The sequence below is a fragment of the Hylobates moloch genome, unplaced genomic scaffold, assembly GCF_009828535.3.
Source record: "Hylobates moloch isolate HMO894 unplaced genomic scaffold, HMol_V3 SCAFFOLD_1, whole genome shotgun sequence".
Taxonomy (NCBI): domain Eukaryota; kingdom Metazoa; phylum Chordata; class Mammalia; order Primates; family Hylobatidae; genus Hylobates; species Hylobates moloch.
Genome location: NW_026652276.1, coordinates 84,503,214 through 84,521,963, shown reverse-complemented (window position 1 = coordinate 84,521,963; position 18,750 = coordinate 84,503,214). Strand labels below are relative to the sequence as shown.

The 18,750-nt window shown below is 41.1% G+C and overlaps 1 protein-coding gene and 1 long non-coding RNA gene across 3 annotated transcripts in view; one reads left to right on the top strand and one right to left on the bottom strand.

Moving 5' to 3' along the window:
* The window catches only part of LOC131383949 (uncharacterized), a 47,273-nt gene that overhangs the window by 8,534 nt on the left and 19,989 nt on the right, over positions 1 to 18,750 (bottom strand). The window contains exon 4 of one of the 2 annotated variants that reach the window (XR_009214364.1): positions 8,690 to 8,948. The exons of the other annotated variant lie outside the window; for it this stretch is intronic. This is a non-coding gene — a long non-coding RNA (uncharacterized LOC131383949). Of the gene's footprint in view, positions 1 to 8,689; positions 8,949 to 18,750 lie in introns of those variants that run through there. 2 annotated transcript variants of the gene reach the window in all.
* The window catches only part of UPP2 (uridine phosphorylase 2), a 143,185-nt gene that overhangs the window by 121,934 nt on the left and 2,501 nt on the right, over positions 1 to 18,750 (top strand). The window contains exons 7-8 of the mRNA XM_032755658.2: positions 7,146 to 7,355; positions 9,495 to 9,641. Of these exons, the coding sequence (XP_032611549.1) occupies positions 7,146 to 7,355; positions 9,495 to 9,641 (357 nt within the window). The remainder of the gene's footprint in view (positions 1 to 7,145; positions 7,356 to 9,494; positions 9,642 to 18,750) is intronic.

The window sequence follows — 18,750 nt, the reverse complement described above, 5'->3', positions numbered from 1 at the left end:
GGTAGCTGCCAAAATATACCATCCTATTCAGAGCCCAGCAAAAGCCCATATGGGCTAAAAAGTGTCAGAAGGCTGGACTTGAGGAAATTTAAGGAAATCCGCCCACATTGTCTTTTGCTTTTCTTCCTTTTTTTCTTTTTGGAAACCCACAGGGACAGATCTCACTGCCTGTTGCAGGATGGTCTTAGGTGTTTATAAATGGAAGAGTAGAAAAATTGCTAGAAGATATGTTTTGAGGGTAGGGGTAAATTTCAAGTCTTAGGAATTTTTTAAAGTGACAGAAATAAGTGTGTTCAAGTGAAAAAATATCACAAAAATGTCCCAGTTTTATCAGCTAAGTGAGCAAACTGCAAAACTCTTAGAAAAACATTGGTTTTTGCTCACATCAGTTACTACGTCACCTCTATTGGCTGTATCTTTTCCTCATCGGTACACCAGAAAGAAACCAGGCCAGGCTTTCAGGGAAGGCTTAAATGATGCTTCCTAAAGTTTTCACAGAGCCTCCTGACCTCCCTTCTTCTTTAGCCTGTCAGGCACCTGTAAAGAGGCCTTGTTTTTGCTTCCAGAATGTGTTGTGATGAAGTTTTGCGGAAACCTCTTCTTCTTCAGCTTTTTCTTAAGGAGCACATCTTGTCAGGGAATGATTTTACCATGTCACCAAAATGCAAATACAGACTGCACATGGTAAATGGAGAAGTTTGGTTGACAGGGCGATAGAACTGAATGGGCATTATAAAAAGGTCTGAGATTTGGGAAGAGAAACGGTCATACAATTAGACATTTATGGAGCAAAAAGGGATGTCAGAAATCCTCACACAAGTGGCTGGAGAAATGGTGTGTTCAACATCACAAAGCCACCATGGCTGAGCCATGCTTCACTAGAAATCAGATATGTTGGAAAAGATGATGGCCTTTCCACAGCCATGGTCCTGGAATAAAGTCCAGCCAAGGCCCTTACATCTGGGAGAAAGTAGGACCTTTGTGGATGCCCATCCAAAGAGAGAAGTAGAGTGTTAGCAATAAGTGTTAGATCAGGCATCCTTCTAGATTGTAGTTTATCCAACAATACCCCAAATAATCAGTAGTAGGGAACTACTCATTTGGGCATGAATTTCAGATAACATAGCTATTAAAATTGCTCATAATTCTTGGGTTGTGGGTTACAAGGATCTGCCTTCAAAGCCCACATTCATGCATTGCAAAGTCCTGATTGCTACAGTTACCACTTGATATTAATGAACATCAGCATGAGCAAGGTGCTCTGATGATCATCCAGCTCTTGATAATGGTCTTTTATTTCATAGCAACATGATACATACAGCACACAATGAAGGCCCATGGATAGTGGCAAATTAACCCACTGTGCTGGTGTGGACATCTTCAGTTTGAAGTTTTATCCTCATTAAGAACTCTTAGCTTATCAAAAAGATGTATTTGCTTATTTTAAGCAGTATTGCATTTGAAGATGAAAGATATACACAGTATTATGTTGCTCACATGATCCCTTCCTACATGAGCCAACACAGCTTGATAAGCATAAAGTACTCAGTTAAATAGTATGTTGACCTTTGAGAAACCTTAAACATGACATAATACACTAACACACTTAAATATTAGGATGGCATATAAATAACATCATTTTTATGTATACACTTTCAACTTCCTTCTCAATTACTTTCTTACGACATTGTGAACAATTCAAGGAACCACTTACTTGGATTGTTTAAAAAGTATCCAGCCGGGCACGATGGCTCACATTTACAATCCCAGCACTTTGGGAGGCCGAGGCAGTGGATCACTTGAGGCCAGGGGTTTGAGACCAGCCTGGCCAATATGGTGAAACCCCATCTCTACTAAAAATACAAAAAATTAGTTGGTGTGGTGGTGTGTGCCTGTAGTCCTAGCTATTCTGGAGGCTGAGGCAGGAGAATTGCTTGAACTCGGGAGGCAGAGACTACAGTGACCTGAGATCACCCCACTACATTACAGCCTGGGTGACAGAGCAAGACCCCATCTCAAAAAAAAAAATGAAATAAAAAAATAAAAAATATTTCATCCAACAAGGCTCTATTATCAGTGGCCACCTTGGGTCTCTAGTTGGATCTTCTAAAGCACTTTGTAATTAAGTCTACTTTGATCAGTATCAAAATTTATGCTACCCTGAAGGATAAGACTATACTCTATAGCAGGGATCGTCAAGCTTTTTCTGTAAAGGACAAGATAGTAAATATTTTAGGATTTGCTGACTATGTGATTTCTATTGCAACTTCTCAACTCTGCCACTAGAGCTTGAAAGCAGCTATAGACAATATGTAAATAAATGGGTGTGGCTGTGTGATAATAAAACTTTATTTACAAAGACAGGATTCGGTTTATGAATCATAGGCTTGCAGAGCTATAATCTATAGCATCTTTGTGAAAACATTCACTCATTTGACAAAATTTTATTGAGTACCTATAAGATGGCAGGCACAGAGGTAGACCAGGAGAGAGCAGTGAACAGACATAGTTCTTGACTTTATAGAGTTTATGTTCTATCAGAGAAAAAGATAAACAAATGGGTAATTATAAAAAGTGTTAAGACAGAGTCTAGGGCATTTATGAAGATGTATCTTCTTATTCAGGCTATAAATAGAAACCAGACTGGGTCAAAAGCTGGGTCAAAAATGGGCCTGGGCCTAAATATATATGCACCCAATACAGGAGCACCCAGATTCATAAAGCAAGTCCTGAGTGACCGACAAAGGGACTTAAACTCCCACACAATAATAATGGGAGATTTTAACACCCCACTGTCAGCATTAGACAGATCAACGAGACAGAAAGTTAATAAGGATATCCAGGAATTGAACTCAGCTCTACATAAAGTGGACCTAATAGACATCTACAGAACTCTCCACCCCAAGTCAACAGAATATACATTTTTTTCAGCACCACACCACACCTATTCCAAAATTGACCACATAGTTGGAAGTAAAGCTCTCCTCAGCAAATGTAAAAGAACAGAAATTATAACAAACTGTCTCTCAGACCACAGTGCAATCAAACTAGAACTCAGGATTAAGAAACTCACTCAAAACTGCTCAACTACATGGAAACTGAACAACCTGCTCCTGAATGACTATTGGGTACATAATGAAATGAAGGCAGAAATAAAGATGTTCTTTGAAACCAACGAGAACAAAGACACAACATACCAGAATCTCTGGGACACATTCAAAGCAGTGTGTAGAGGGAAATTTATAGCACTAAATGCCCACAAGAGAAAGCAGGAAAGATCCAAAATTGACACCCTAACATCACAATTAAAAGAACTAGAAAAGCAAGAGCAAACACATTCAAAAGCTAGCAGAAGGCTAGAAATAACTAAAATCAGAGCAGAACTGAAGGAAATCGAGACACAAAAAACCCTTCAAAAAATTAATGAATCCAGGAGCTGGTTTTTTGAAAAGATCAACAAAATTGATGGACCGCTAGCAAGACTAATAAAGAAGAAAAGAGAGAAGAATCAAATAGATGCAATAAAAAACGAAAAAGGGGATATCACCACCGATCCCACAGAAATACAATCTACCATCAGAGAATACTACAAACACCTCTATGCAAATAAACTAGAAAATCTAGAAGAAATGGATAAATTCCTCGACAAATACACCCTCCCAAGACTAAACCAGGAAGAAGTTGAATCTCTGAATAGACCAATAACAGGTTCTGAAATTGTGGCAATAATCAATAGCTTACCAACCAAAAAGAGTCCAGGACCTGATGGATTCACAGCTGAATTCTACCAGAGGTACAAGGAGGAACTGGTACCATTCCTTCTGAAACTATTCCAATCGATAGAAAAAGAGGGAATCCTCCCTAACACATTTTATGAAGCCAGCATCGTCCTGATACCAAAGCCTGGCAGAGACATAACCAAAAAAGAGAATTTCAGACCAATATCCTTGATGAACATTGATGCAAAAATCCTCAATAAAATACTGGCAAACCGAATTCAGCAGCACATCAAAAAGCTTATCCACCATGATCAAGTGGGCTTCATCCCTGGGATGCACGGCTGGTTCAACACACGCAAATCAATAAACGTAATCCAGCATATAAACAGAACCAAAGACAAAAACCACATGATTATCTCAATAGATGCAGAAAAGGCCTTTGACAAAATTCAACAACCCTTCATGCTAAAAACTCTCAATAAATTAGGTATTGATGGGACGTATCTCAAAATAATAAGAGCTATCTATGACAAACCCACAGCCAATATCATACTGAATGGGCAAAAACTGGAAGCATTCCCTCTGAAAACTGGCACAAGACAGGGATGCCCTCTCTCACCGCTCCTATTCAACATAGTGCTGGAAGTTCTGGCCAGAGCAATCAGGCAGGAGAAGGAAATAAAGGGTATTCAACTAGGAAAAGAGGAAGTCAAATTGTCCCTGTTTGCAGATGTCATGATTGTATATCTAGAAAACCCCATTGTCTCAGCCCAAAATCTCCTTAAGCTGATTAGCAACTTCAGCAAAGTCTCAGGATACAAAATTAATGTACAAAAATCACAAGCATTCTTGTACACCAATAACAGACAAACAGAGAGCCAAATCATGAGTGAACTCCCATTCGCAATTGCTTCAAAGAGAATAAAATACCTAGGAATCCAACTTACAAGGGATGTGAAGGACTTCTTCAAGGAGAACTACAAACCACTGCTCAATGAAATCAAAGAGGATACAAACAAATGGGAGAACATTCCATGCTCATGGGTTGGAAGAATCAATATCGTGAAAATGGCCATATTGCCCAAGGTAATTTATAGATTCAATGCCATCCCCATCAAGCTACCAATGACTTTCTTCACAGAATTGGAAAAAACTACTTTAAAGTTCATATGGAACCAAAAAAGAGCCCGCATCACCAAGTCAATCCTAAGCCAAAAGAACAAAGCTGGAGGCATCACGCTGCCTGACTTTAAACTATACTACAAGGCTACAGTAACCAAAACAGCGTGGTACTGGTACCACAACAGAGACATAGATCAATGGAACAGAACAGAGCCCTCAGAAATGATGCCGCATAGCTACAACTATCTGATCTTTGACAAACCTGACAAAAACAAGAAATGGGGAAAGGATTCCCTATTTAATAAATGGTGCTGGGAAAACTGGCTAGCCATATGTAGAAAGCTGCAACTGGATCCCTTCCTTACACCTTATACAAAAATTAATTCAAGATGGATTAAAGACTTATATGTTAGACCTAAAACCATTAAAATCCTACAAGAAAACCTAGGCAATACCATTCAGGACATAGGCGTGGGCAAGGACTTCATGTCTAAAACACCAAAAGCAATGGCAACAAAAGCCAAAATCGACAAATGGGATCTCATTAAACTAAAGAGCTTCTGCACAGCAAAAGAAACTATCATCAGAGTGAACAGGCAACCTACAGAATGGGAGAAAATTTTTGCAACCTACTCATCTGACAAAGGGCTAATATCCAGAATCTACAATGAACTCAAACAAATTTACAAGAAAAAAACAAACAACCCCATCAAAAAGTGGGCAGAGGACATGAACAGACACTTCTCAAAAGAAGACATTTATGCAGCCAAAAAACACATGAAGAAAAGCTCATCATCACTGGCCATCAGAGAAATGCAAATCAAAACCACAGTGAGATACCATCTCACACCAGTTAGAATGGCCATCATTAAAAAATCAGGAAACAACAGGTGCTGGAGAGGATGTGGAGAAATAGGAACACTTTTACACTGTTGGTGGGACTGTAAACTAGTTCAACCATTGTGGAAGTCAGTGTGGCGATTCCTCAGGGATCTCGAACTAGAAATACCATTTGACCCAGCCATCCCATTACTGGGTATATACCCAAAGGACTATAAATCATGCTGCTATAAAGACACATGCACACGTATGTTTATTGCGGCACTATTCACAATAGCAAAGAGTTGGAACCAACCCAAATGTCCAACAACGATAGACTGGATTAAGAAAATGTGGCACATATACACCATGGAATACTATGCAGCCATAAAAAATGATGAGTTCGTGTCCTTTGTAGGGACATGGATGAAACTGGAAAACATCATTCTCAGTAAACTATCGCAAGGACAAAAAACCAAACACCGCATGTTCTCACTCATAGGTGGGAATTGAACAATGAGAACTCATGGACACAGGAAGGGGAACATCACACTCCGGGGACTGTTGTGGGGTTGGGGGAGGGGGGAGGGACAGCATTAGGAGATACACCTAATGCTAAATGATGAGTTGATGGGTGCGGGAGATCAGCATGGCACATGGATGCATGTGTGACAGGCCTGCACATTGTGCACATGTACCCTGAAACCCTAAAGTATAATAAAAAAAAATTATGGAAAAAAAAAAAAAAAATGGGCCTGGGGAAAGTTGGTGTAACCTGTCTGTGTTGCCTTTTAAGTTTTTCATTTGTTTGCTTCCCTTCTGTGGATTCAGACCTTTTTCAGGAAGTAAATTAAGCTGACACCTGAAGGGTGACTTGGTGTGTGATGAAAAGGTAGGGGGAGGATGAGAGGGCATGGCAGGCATGAAGACTAACAGTTGGCAGAAAATAGTTTCTTAAGTAAGCCCAAGTCCCTTGAGCAACCCAGACTTTGTAGCCATGGAAGGTCAGCCAAGACACCTGATTTACATGGAGTCGGCGAGAGAACAAATGTGACAAGAATCAGAAGAAAAAGAGGATAGAGATGCAAAGAAATTACAGTAATCAAGAAGTCACAGAGAAGATTAAATATTAGGAAGTCACATCACTTTATGAAAGCTACTTGCTGGCAGGCTTATTTAGTTTTTTCCTGACCTAATTTATTCGAATTTGAGCCCAAAGGCTGGCACTAATTTGCATGTCCAAGAGTCATGTTTGTCTTGAAATCTAAACCCCATCGCATTGTAAATGTGCATTTGAAAAGACAACAAATGCAAATGCCTCTTCTGAATGTTATTTAATTGCATTTGGAAAAGAAAATAATTTTAAAGTTGAAAACAGCGAGACTCATTAGCAGCTAGCATTAATGTTAGAATAGGTTACATACTATGTGTCAAAAGTAAACTCTAAATGATATTCTTCTGTAACCATTTATTCCCACATTGCAGGGATTGCACCAGGGACTGTGGTAATAACGGATATAGCTGTAGACTCCTTCTTTAAGCCCCGGTTTGAACAGATCATTTTGGACAACATCGTCACTCGAAGTACTGAACTTGACAAGGAACTGTCTGAAGAACTGTTCAACTGTAGCAAAGAAATCCCCAATTTCCCAACCCTCATTGGACACACAATGTGTACCTATGACTTTTATGAAGGTGAGAACAATTTATAAACTGTGAAGGCAACAGAAAAATGCCAGCAACTCTTTGTTATTCAAACCCATAATTTATATTAAAGACTCTAGAAAATTAATATTTGTGGATTAAAAAGGAAACGAAACAGCCTTTTTTACTTACTAAAGCATAGAAACACAAGGACATAATGAGCGGCAGAATGAATTTATATTGAGGGTGGATTTAATCCTCCAAGAACACATTGAACACTAAAATGTAATTAGTGATATTCACAAAATCTTATCTCTGTTTATGCCTTTAACTTAAATTAGCAGCTCTAAGAGAAGGGAAGTATGCTGATTCTATGTTTGTGCCATTCATCTGTACCTCAAAAGGGATCCTGTCCCCTGGAAAGAGTGGGCCAGAAAATGGGGAGAAATGCTTGGGGAGGGGGTACAAATCCCACGGGATGGCGTGATCTCAGAGTGGGGTTTTTGTCTCTCAGCCATGAGTAAGGGGTCCCCAAACCAAGTTTAGAGACAAATTGAAGGTGACTGCTATGTAGCAGCACTTGCTACCAGGAATGAAGGGCCAAGGGGAAGAGACCTTCAAAGACAGACCCCCGATTCTTTCTCGTCCCAGAAGAAAGAATCTACACAGAATTGGTACCATGCCTTGAAGGGCATTCTGAAAATCTGGCAGTATAGTTTTATTCTTTTCAAAATCCATACTATTTCATTACAAATTACTTTTATTTTCCCTTTGGATCAAACTTAAGATATTATATTGAATTTTTAAAAATTATGTTTGGAGATAGGTCATATTATCGATACATTTTACTTCCGGTTAGTAAAGGTGGTTTCACCACATATTTGTTATAAAATAGAAGGGCTGTTGGGTCCGATAGGGTTGGGACCCGCTGTTCAAGGCCACTGACTCACAGTCCCTCTCGAGGGTCACTCACTGATATGTTAAAGCAGAGTTTGCAAATGGGAGCTTGTTAAAGTCAATGTTTCCTTTGGCCTGCACAGTATGTTTTAAAATGTGAATTATTCTGCCAACATTTACAATATGTGGAGATTTTATATGAACATCCACATTTCTGGCTTTTTGAAATAACTAACATTTAAAAATGTAGACTAATATATACATGGTAGCCTTGGCAAGCCCTGACCCACATCTGGGGCTACGTTTGCAGAAGGTGAGGTGAGCCTGCTCCCCTCAGACCAGACACTCGCGTCGACATTGCCCGCTTGGCTTCTGCGATGTCTGTGTTTGAATCAGCTTAAATAGCACTCTGTCAGAGGTGTTGGCATGCAGCTCTAATGAGGAGAAGGAACAAGGGGAAGCAGACTGCCAGGGGTGAAAGTAGCAGGAAAGAGATAGAGGAACGGGAGAAAAAGAGAGAAAAGAGCACCAAAAAGGGGATTGTGAAAATAATGGATGGCAACAGAGTGCTATTAGCCCACTTGCTTGAATCCAGGTCTTCTCAGGAGTGGGAAGGCGTTAGGAGGTCTATTTCTGGGTGTGCACAGGCTACAGGAGGAGTAATGACATCAGAGTTTCCTTTTCTTGCTTCTGTCTGCACTGGTGAATACAGGTGAAATTCAGTGATGAATGAACACTGGGAGCAGCCTGGAAAGGAAAACGTGATCACAAGGGGCGGCGTGCAGCCTGAGAGGTGTGCAGAAAGGGGGAAGGTGGACAGTGTCGCAAAGGGCATATGGAGAGGCGCAATGTACAAACACTGTCCTGATCCTCAAGTAGCTTAGCATCATTGAAGTCTCTTTTTTACTCCCAGCACCCGTCCCTGGGCCATTCCCCAGTCATTGGAGCAACCTGAGATTTTCCTCAAAGGGCAGCTCTCACAGCAACCCCCCCACTCCTGATTTCCCTGGGCACAGTGCTGGCTGCCACAGCCACTCAGCAGTTACTGACCCCAGAACTGAGGCCCTCGGCCATGGAGGCTCCTTCCTACATATGTGACTCCTGAGCCAGGGACAGCCTCGCTCCACAGTCCTCTGGTAGGAAGAGTCACACAGCTCAGTGTATCCTACATGGGGAGCACACTGCAGAGTTAGAGACAGCTGCAGAGTGCTCCAGCCAACAGCAAGCCTCTTATGATGCCACTGCCAGTGGGGTGGGACATCAAGTCACTAAATGTTCTCCCCTCCCTTTCAGGCCAAGGCCGACTAGATGGAGCACTGTGCTCCTTTTCCAGAGGAAAAAAGTTAGATTACTTGAAGAGAGCATATAAAGCTGGTGTCAGGAATATCGAAATGGAATCTACAGTGTTTGCAGCTATGTGTGGACTCTGTGGTCTAAAAGGTAAGCTTTTCATGAATGCTTAGGGTCAAATTCTCTTTCGTGAAGCTACTTTTACACCTTAGGAGAAGAAAAAGGGGTCCAGCTATATATTACCTTGGGCTGAATGCATGACTTATAATTGTATATAATATACATTATCTCATAATATCTTGTGAGTGGCCAGGACATTATTCCTATTATGCAAATAAGGAAACTAAACCTCAAGGGTCAAAAGCAAGTTGCCCAAGGTCAACAGCTAGTTGGTGACATGTTCAGGATGCGACAGCAAGTTTGGTTTCCTTCATCCTGGTGGTGGCTGGTAGTTTCCATTACGATTGAATTTATCGAGACAAGATACAAACAAAATATTCCTAAAATAGTCCATCAATCATAATTTTAAATAGCATGGTCAGGGAAGGATGGGAGGAGAATGTGCCACGTGGATATCTGGGGGAAGAGCATTCCGATCAATGCAAATCCAAGGCCACAGGCAGGAGCACTCAGGGAGAATTGGAGGAACAGGGAAGACATCAGGAGGGCAGAGGCAGTGGTGGAGAATGGTAGGAGAGAGGGAAGGTGTACAGATTGTGTAGGACACTGTGAGAACAATGACTTTCACTCTGGGTGAAGTGGGAAGCCACTGGAGAGCTCTGAATAGAGAGGTGGCTGGATCTGACCTGGGTGTTAACAGAATCAAGGTGGCTGCTGAGCTGGGAAGACCCGAATGGGGTCAAGGGCAGAAGCAGGGAGAACGAGAGGGCAAACACAGTAGTCTAGTGAGAGCTGATGGACAAAGTGATAGCAGCACAGGCAGTGAGAAGTAGTCAGATTGTGGAAACATTTTGAAGACAAACCCAACAACATTTGCTGAAACTTGATGTAAATTTGGGGAGAAAGGCAGGAGTTAAAAATGACTCCCATGTTTATGGCCTAAACTACTAGAAGCATGAGGCTGTCATAACTGGGATAGAAGAAATGGGGGTGAAGATGGTAGGGTAGTAGACATCAAAATGGAGGCCAAGCAAGGAGATGAATTTATGAATCTGGAGTTTAGGTGGGTCGTTTGGACTGGAGACATAAAATTCTAAGTTGAGAGCATATAGATGGCATTTAAAGCTATGCAATGTATAAGACAACAAACAATGAGCCTAGGCACAGATGACAAGAGGTCCTTGCTTAAACATTAAAAGTTAATTGAGATAGGAGAGACCAAAGAGGAGTGGCCCATGAAGTTAGCGAACACCAGGGAAGTGTGGCGTCCTGATACGCAGAGAGGAAAGCTTCAAAGAAGTACAGAATTACAGCACAATAAAGCTTCATTTTTATAAGTGGAATCTGACTTGCAATACTTGTCCTTATAGTCAATGAATTTTAATCTACACATTACAAACAGAATATATGTGGTCATATTTCTAAGAATGCATTTTACAAAAAAGCTGCAGCTCTAAGGAGATTAATTGTCGAACCACTATCCTTAACTACTTGCATCTGTCAGAATATATGTACATGTAAATTATTGGTAAACATGTGGGAAGAACACACAATGCATTTTTGTACCCCCCTTTTTTTTTTTTGAGACAGAGTCTCCCTCTGTTGCCCAGGCTGAGTGTAGTGGTGCGATCTTGGCTCACTATAATCTTTGCTTTGCCTCCTGGGTTCAAGCAACTGTCTTGCCTCAGCCTCCCAAATAGCTGGAATTACAAGCTTGTGCCACCATGCCTGGCTAACTTTTGTATTTTTGGTAGAGATGGGGTTTCACCGTGTTGGCCAGACTGGTCTTGAACCCCTGACATCAAGTGATCCGCCTGCCTCGGCCTCCCAAAGTGCTAGGATTACAGGAGTGAGCAACCACGCCCAGCCCATTTTTGTATTGAAGGTCATTGCTAATACCCTCTTTTAGAGAACAAGAGCATCTGCTTTTCTCTCTACAAGTTAGTGACAGTGGGACAGCAGCACCCCACACAGCCTGCAGGGACACCTGGATTCAGATGTTTCTGCTCCAGGAAATGCTTCCTCACATTTCTTTATTATATAAACAAGTGATCACTTGAGTCAGGTCTCCACCTAATGTGTAAGTGTAACATAATTTGTTAACCACTTTATTAATAGTTAAACAGAAAATGCCGAGTTATCAACATGTTGCCTTCATGAAAACTGGGTGATGACCAGCAGTTCTTTCTTAAGAGGCACCAATTGGCAGCCAAGAAGAGTTCTAGGCTTGTGGACCCTGGACTCTGAGTCTTTCTTTCTCTGTTTAGGATGTTGCAGAAACCTAAGTGAAGTTATTCTAAGAGCCTTTCTGTCCTTGCTGCAAATCTTTGTGACCTTGCTCTCTCTGCTACCTGCAGGTTTCCCTCCTGGACGCTTTCTTCTCTACATTTCTGTAGTTACCGCCCCCCACTGCATTTTCTTTCTTATGCTGCTGCTGGACCTGCCGGTAGCTGATTTTTGCCTGCAAATAGCTCTCTCTCAGGCCACTGCTGCAGCCTTTCATGGAGCAGACCCCTTCTAGGCTGCCAACATTCACACTAAAGGTTGCATCTGCAGCTCTGTAGTTCTTGGGAGTATTTCTATCCGAATGTCTTCATGGTGCCAGGGGCTCTTTATCTCCCTCAGATTCTACTGTTTTAAAAGGTGGATTCCTGGTATGCTGCCCCCTGGAAGATCAGCCACCAAGTATAGAGACCGAAAACCCCATGGATAGGATGCTATCATATTCTCTTCTTTCATTACTACTTCATAACATCCTGCTCCCATAACACTGAAGCTTGGAAGCTGGCACCTGGCACCTTTTGATTTTAACCCATTTATAACACACTTTGTGTGAGCCAGAAAAGCTTGCTTGGGGAAGGGCTGAGAATGCATTCACAGACAGCTGCTGAAACAGAGGAAGTTAGAGAGAGCATCTGATGGTAAGCAATATGGAAAAAAAAGATTTTACCTGGCACCAAGAGCCCAGAGCCCATAGGCATGTCTCCCTAACCCCCTCCCTGCCACTGTTAGTTACGGCCCACCCTATCCTATCTCTCCAGACAGCCTTCTGAGACCTCTTCTGTTCCTTTAGTACTACCGGATGACTGGATAACCAATCTGAATTCATAATAAGGTGATGGCTTATAAGTAACAAATATTTACATAAACAAAGGTCTTCTAGAGAACCATTGTACTAACTTAGATGAATTACTCACTGAGTTTGGACCACTGCAGAAACAGATCTTTCTAGATCTACTTAGCACAAGGAGGCCTTGGGCCCACGTGGATTACCACTTATTATCTTTGCAGTTAGTATTACACATCTCACCCTAAATCTCACCTCCTCAAAAAAGTCTTGCATGACTACCCACACTCACTCGCTCACAATGGTGTCATTCTATTTCATCCATCTGCATCACATTTACCACTACTGACTATATTTCCAGTCTGTTTATATATTAACTTATATATTATTTCATGCATATTAGTGCATAGAGGCATATATTGATTATTTCTCTCCATTAGAATATAAGTGCCGTAGGAACAGGGACCTTGTTTGTCATTGCTGTATCCCCAGTACTTAGAATGATGCCTGCCATATGGGCTTTCAATATTTACTGAACGAGTGAATGAATTATAAAAAAGGGCCACTAGACTCTTTTTGACCATGGAAAATGGCCACTGCAAACTTTAACCTTTATTCCCCAGTCATATAAGTGGCTTAGAATTGTCTAAAGGACTTAGGAGTATCTCCTAACTGTCCACAAAGGACGAAGTAAAGCCTTAAAGTCAAGCCTCCCTTTGCTCTAAGGTCTATACAAATATTTATTTTGCTAGATCTACAGCCTCTGGGTCTTTCAATATTTGATAGGTGGACAAACTACCTACAATAAGGCCACGGACACCCAGAAGTCACTGTTGCTATCCTGATCTCATTATCTTAGAAAAGAGAGTTGGAAATCCAATGCTGTTTTAACAAAGATTCAGGTGAAGGGAAATAGTGGAATTCACCCAATTATTCCAAAGCTAAATTTTCAGCATAATGTAAACCTGTACAATGGAAGCACTGTGCAATGCTCAATGCATTCTCCTATCAGTTTATAATATGCACATATCTGTGTCTCTCCTAAAGCAAAATCTACTTTAATTAAGCCCCAAACGTTCTGATTAAAGATGATAATCCTCTTGTACTGTGACCTTGTGATAAGTATGTTTAACTTGTATTCATGTTTTAAAGACAGTGCTGCCTTTTGACACAGGCTTGCATGACAATATACGAAGCCTAATATTTGTCTAAGCTTAGGTTCTGCTTAAATCCTCTTCTATGCCTAGTTGTTTGCAGCACTCACAGTGGCTTTTCTTTAAAGAATTCAGTGTTATTTCCTTGGACAGACACTGGTAACTTAGGGAAATATTTGGTCTTTATAATATTACCTTAGTACCGTTCAATGAGAGGGAGCAGAATCTTGACTTTAATTTCATGTTTATATTCTTCTGCTGTTCCCAACAATGAAGGATATTGGACTCTGAGAACTGCATGAGGATCATTGACAAAGGTAAAAAGATACCACAAGGATTAAAGGTTATAATCAGTTTGGAGCTAGAGTATTTCTTAACCCTAAAATGGAGATAAATCCAGATTTTGAAAAATCCTTAGGCCAGGGTACAAGGTGACCAGTTGCAGGGCTCTTCACCTTTACAAGAGAAAAACTTCATTCTGTATGTATTCTACATGACTGTAGCTCAGGGAGGTTAAATAACTTTCCCACCTTCTCAGAGCTGGGAAACAGGTGAGCTGGACTTTGAACCCAGCTCTGCTGACTCAGGCCCCTTTGCACCCTGCCTGCCATTTCTTGCCAGCAGCCTCCGTGTGGAGACAACATGTTCATAGTCTCTGGACAGAAGAGCCAAAATGTGCACCACTAAAAGTCAATGCAGATTTTTCCATTTTAAGTGTGGTGAGCAGATAGTTGCACCACTGCCACAAGCAAACCCTAAGGGCGGAGCACATACCAATTGACTTAGTGATGGGATCAAATAAAACATTAAGCAGATACTTATTTTATAGTACACAGAGCCCTTATTTTGCCAAGAAAATCAGTCACTGTAGCTGGAAAATCAGGTAAAAATGGTACATAATTCACTTATTACTTTTACAGGGACAAGATTTTTACAAATGTTTCTTTTTGCTTTGTTTTCACATGTTTTAATCAAGGTCAGTGTCTATAGTTTTGTTTGATTCCTTTTAATTCCACCCTCCTAGCCTCTATTCCACTCTTCCCTTCCCACTGCCAACAACTCACACATTAGGGATCATTTAGGGCCATTGATTCCACCCTGTCTGTGGCTGTCATTATCTGTGGCCCTCCTCTCCCCTGCTATGACCCCAGGGAGGTTATCTGGATTCCCCTGGTGAGCCTCTCACCCCCACTTCCAGTAAGTACACAAGGCTCCATCCTCTGCCTATCCTGTAGCATCTCTGGTTAAGGGTCCCATATCTGGCAGAAGCCCAAGTCCTCAAGGTTACATTTGGACCTCCTGGAGAATACGGCAGGTTTTTGAACTAACCAAATCATGTGAGACATGTAAGCTGAGGATGTGGACTTGCAAGAAGCCTCTGAGATCTAACCTGCTGCTTGCTCAGAGGATGAAATGAGGTCTAGAGAGTGTAATTGACCTGCCTGAGGAAACAGACTAAAACAGAGATGAACTAGAATAGACATCTCCTGTCTCCTGATCACCACTCTCTTCACTATTCCATAAGGTGCAAAAAAGTAATATATTCATCTATTGAAAGATGACCTGTATTGTCTCTATTTGAAAAAGCGTTTGTGGCAGCTTTCAATGAAAGAGGAATGCATAATAATATAATCTAAACAGAGGTAAAAAAAAAAAAAAAAAAAAAAAAAAAAGGCATTTATTTAAGGAAATAGGAAGGTTTTTTTTTTTTTTTTTTTTTTTTTGTTGAGACAAGGCCTCTCTCTGTAACTCAGATTGGAACACAGTGGTATGACCACAGCTCACTGCAGCCTCCACCTCTTGGGCTAAAGCCATCTTCCCACCTCAGCCTCCAGAGTAGCTGGGACCACAGGTTCATACAACCACGAATTTGTTTGTGTGTGGGTTTTTGTTGTTGTTTTTGCAAAGTCGAGGTCCCACTTTGTTGCTCAGGCTGTCTTGAACACCTAGGGTTCAAGCAATCCTCATGCCTCAGCCTCCCCAAATGCTGGAATTACAGGCATGAGCCACTGTGTCTGGTTAGAATTTCTCAGTATTAAAGAGGCCACCCAGGAGTACAATACTTAAACACTTAGATTGAGCTCCGAGTTTCCTGGAAGCCAAGCAATAAACAAAAACACTGCATTTGGGAGGCCAAGACGGGCAGATCACGAAGTCAGAAGATCGAGACCATCCTGGCTAACATGGTGAAACCTCGTCTCTACTAAAAATACAAAAAAAAAAAAAAAAAAATTAGCCAGTCATGGTGGCAGGTGTCTGTAGTCCCAGCTACTCAGGAGGCTGAGGCAGGAGAATGGCGTGAACCCAGGAGGCAGAGCTTGCAGTGAGCTGAGATTGCACCACTGCACTCCAGCCTGGGTGACAGAGCAAGACCCCGTCTCAAAAAAAAAAAAAAAAAACCACTGTGCATTATACAGCCGCCATTAGCTAATAAAAACATTTGCAGTTTGTCACAAAATCTTGATCCAAATGTTAAATGAAATTATCAGCTATATTATAATGGGCAGTGTCATTGATAGCACCTTTATGAAAGGTATGGGACAATTCTTCATAGGTATAATGAATTGGTTCTAATTCAGCAATTTGGGCGCCCAAAGAACTGAGGTCCAGGTATGCACATTTGTGGTAATGATGATTCAAAGATAGAGTTTAAAGTCTTTGAAGCAGTCATTTTCAAATATTAATGTACAAATAATTTAACTGGGAAGATGTTTTCATGCAGATTCACTACCTTTTCCCAACCCCCATCCCCAATTCTGATTTGGTATGTCTGGAATAAAGCCTAAGTATCTCTGATTCTGATGCAAGAGGCCAGTGGAGCACGCTTTGAGAAACACCACTCTAGAAGAACAAATTGTTTCTATGTCTTTTACCATTGACCAGCCCCTTTGAATATAAATTTTCCCCACCTTGTTTTTAATAAGCAGCCAACAGCCTGAGATTAATGTTTCAACGGAGATACAGGAAGTGCAAAGGCTCTGGGTTGTTGATTAAAAAACATTTCCTGTGCTTTACATACCAGGCATATAGGGAGCAAAGGTAGTGTTTGCTTAATAAACTCAAACCCTTGAGGAGTGATGGAGGAGGGTATGAACATAACCAGGAAGAGGTAGAAGAAAGGCCAGGCTGGGAACTCCAAAGCTAATCTTCGCTGCTTTGCCATTTTCCAAAGACAAGCCCTGTTTGACTTCTGCTGTGCAATGGGCATTTGTGCCCAGCACTGCTATCTTTGCCCATTGTTCATGGGAAAACCTTGTTGGAAGTTCATTCTGAATCAGAGAGGTGGGATTAAAGTGGTGGTCCATAGGGGTGCGTGGATTCCTAAGGACTCATGAGTGAATTTTCAGGGGCCCTGGGACCCCTGAAGTTATACACAAATATTTTGTGTATATTGGCAGAAGTGTATTTTTGTGTGAAACGAGGTTCCAATTAGGACTTTCATCAGATTTTCAAAGTAGCCATAAATGTTCCCAAAGGGTTGACAATTACTGGGCAGTCCTAGTTCAGCTCAGGGTGTATCCAAGCTCCATGTTCAGGTCTGTGTGTTCCCAGAACATTCTAGCCTCAGGTCAGTTCATTGACAATCTCCTTGGTGGCAGCTGGGTCACTAAGTATCTCTTCCTCCCCAGCAGCCACCCTCCCTGCCTAATCTAAGGATTATGCTAGCAAAGCTGTCAGGCTTAATTTCAGCAAATTGTTTTGAGTAATTAGTTCCTTTTAATTGCTCATGGAAATAGTAATTTTAGGTGACAAGATTATTGTATGCTGCTCGTTAGTGGATTCTCCAGGGTCAAGAAAACACCACTGAGATTGCTATAACCTGTTCTTTTCTATCTTTGGCATTCCCCTTGAAATCCAGAGAAGACATTTAGTAAAGTTGGTTCCCACTCTGTAAAAAGTATAGAGCACTGGTTTCCTTTTATCCTTCTGCCAAAGTGAAGGATTAGAGAAGGACTTTCAACTTTTCTGTGTGACTGCCAGCCCATGTCAGGCTTCACAGATTTGCTGATCATTAACTTGAAAAGCTGTGGGAAGTTTCTAGCTCTTCCATTTGCTTGTTTGCCTGTAGAGCCAAGTTGCTTCACAACTGACTGAGTTTTGAATAAATAGGGTCCTAGGTGATGAAATATTTGACGCAGCTCAAGTTGAATATTTTCATTGCTTTTCACGTCACTGAACAAGAGGGTCAGTCTGACCGATGGGTCAGTATAACCGATAGGGCAGGACTGCCTAATGGTTCACCATGTGCTAGCTCAGGGGAGGAGTGGATGGAAGGTAGAGAACTCTTCTCTCATCAGTTTAGGAAGCTAGGAGTTGATCGGCTCTGACTAGCTGTGTAATACTGGGCCATTTGGTTGATCTTTCTAAGCCCTCATTTAATCATCTGTCAAAAGGGGTCAAAAATAATCCTAGCTCAAGTAATAGCTGTAAAGGATTAAGTGATATCACAAATGCTTGGCATGTAGCAATAATTAAGTCAAACAAAAAAGATACATGGATTGGAGAAATGTAGAGAAACACATGGAGAAAACATTTCTAAACTGATACATCTGATAAGAGGTGATATACAGAATATACAAGGAACTCAAACAACTCCATAGCAAGAAAACAAATTAAGAAATGGGCAAAGGATCAGAATAGTTTCTAAAAGAAGACATACAAAAGGCGAACGGAGATATTAAAAAAAAAAAACGCTCAACCTCAGTAGCCATCAGGAAATGCAAATTAAAACCATGGTGAGGTGTCACTTCACACCTGCTAGAATGGCCATAATCAAAAAAGACGAAAGATAATAAGTGTTGGCAGGATGTGGAGAAAAGAGAACCCTTGAATACTGTTGATGGGAATGTAAATTAGTACATCAATTATGAAAAACAGTATGGTGGTTCTTCAAAAAACTAAGAATTCCCATATGAGC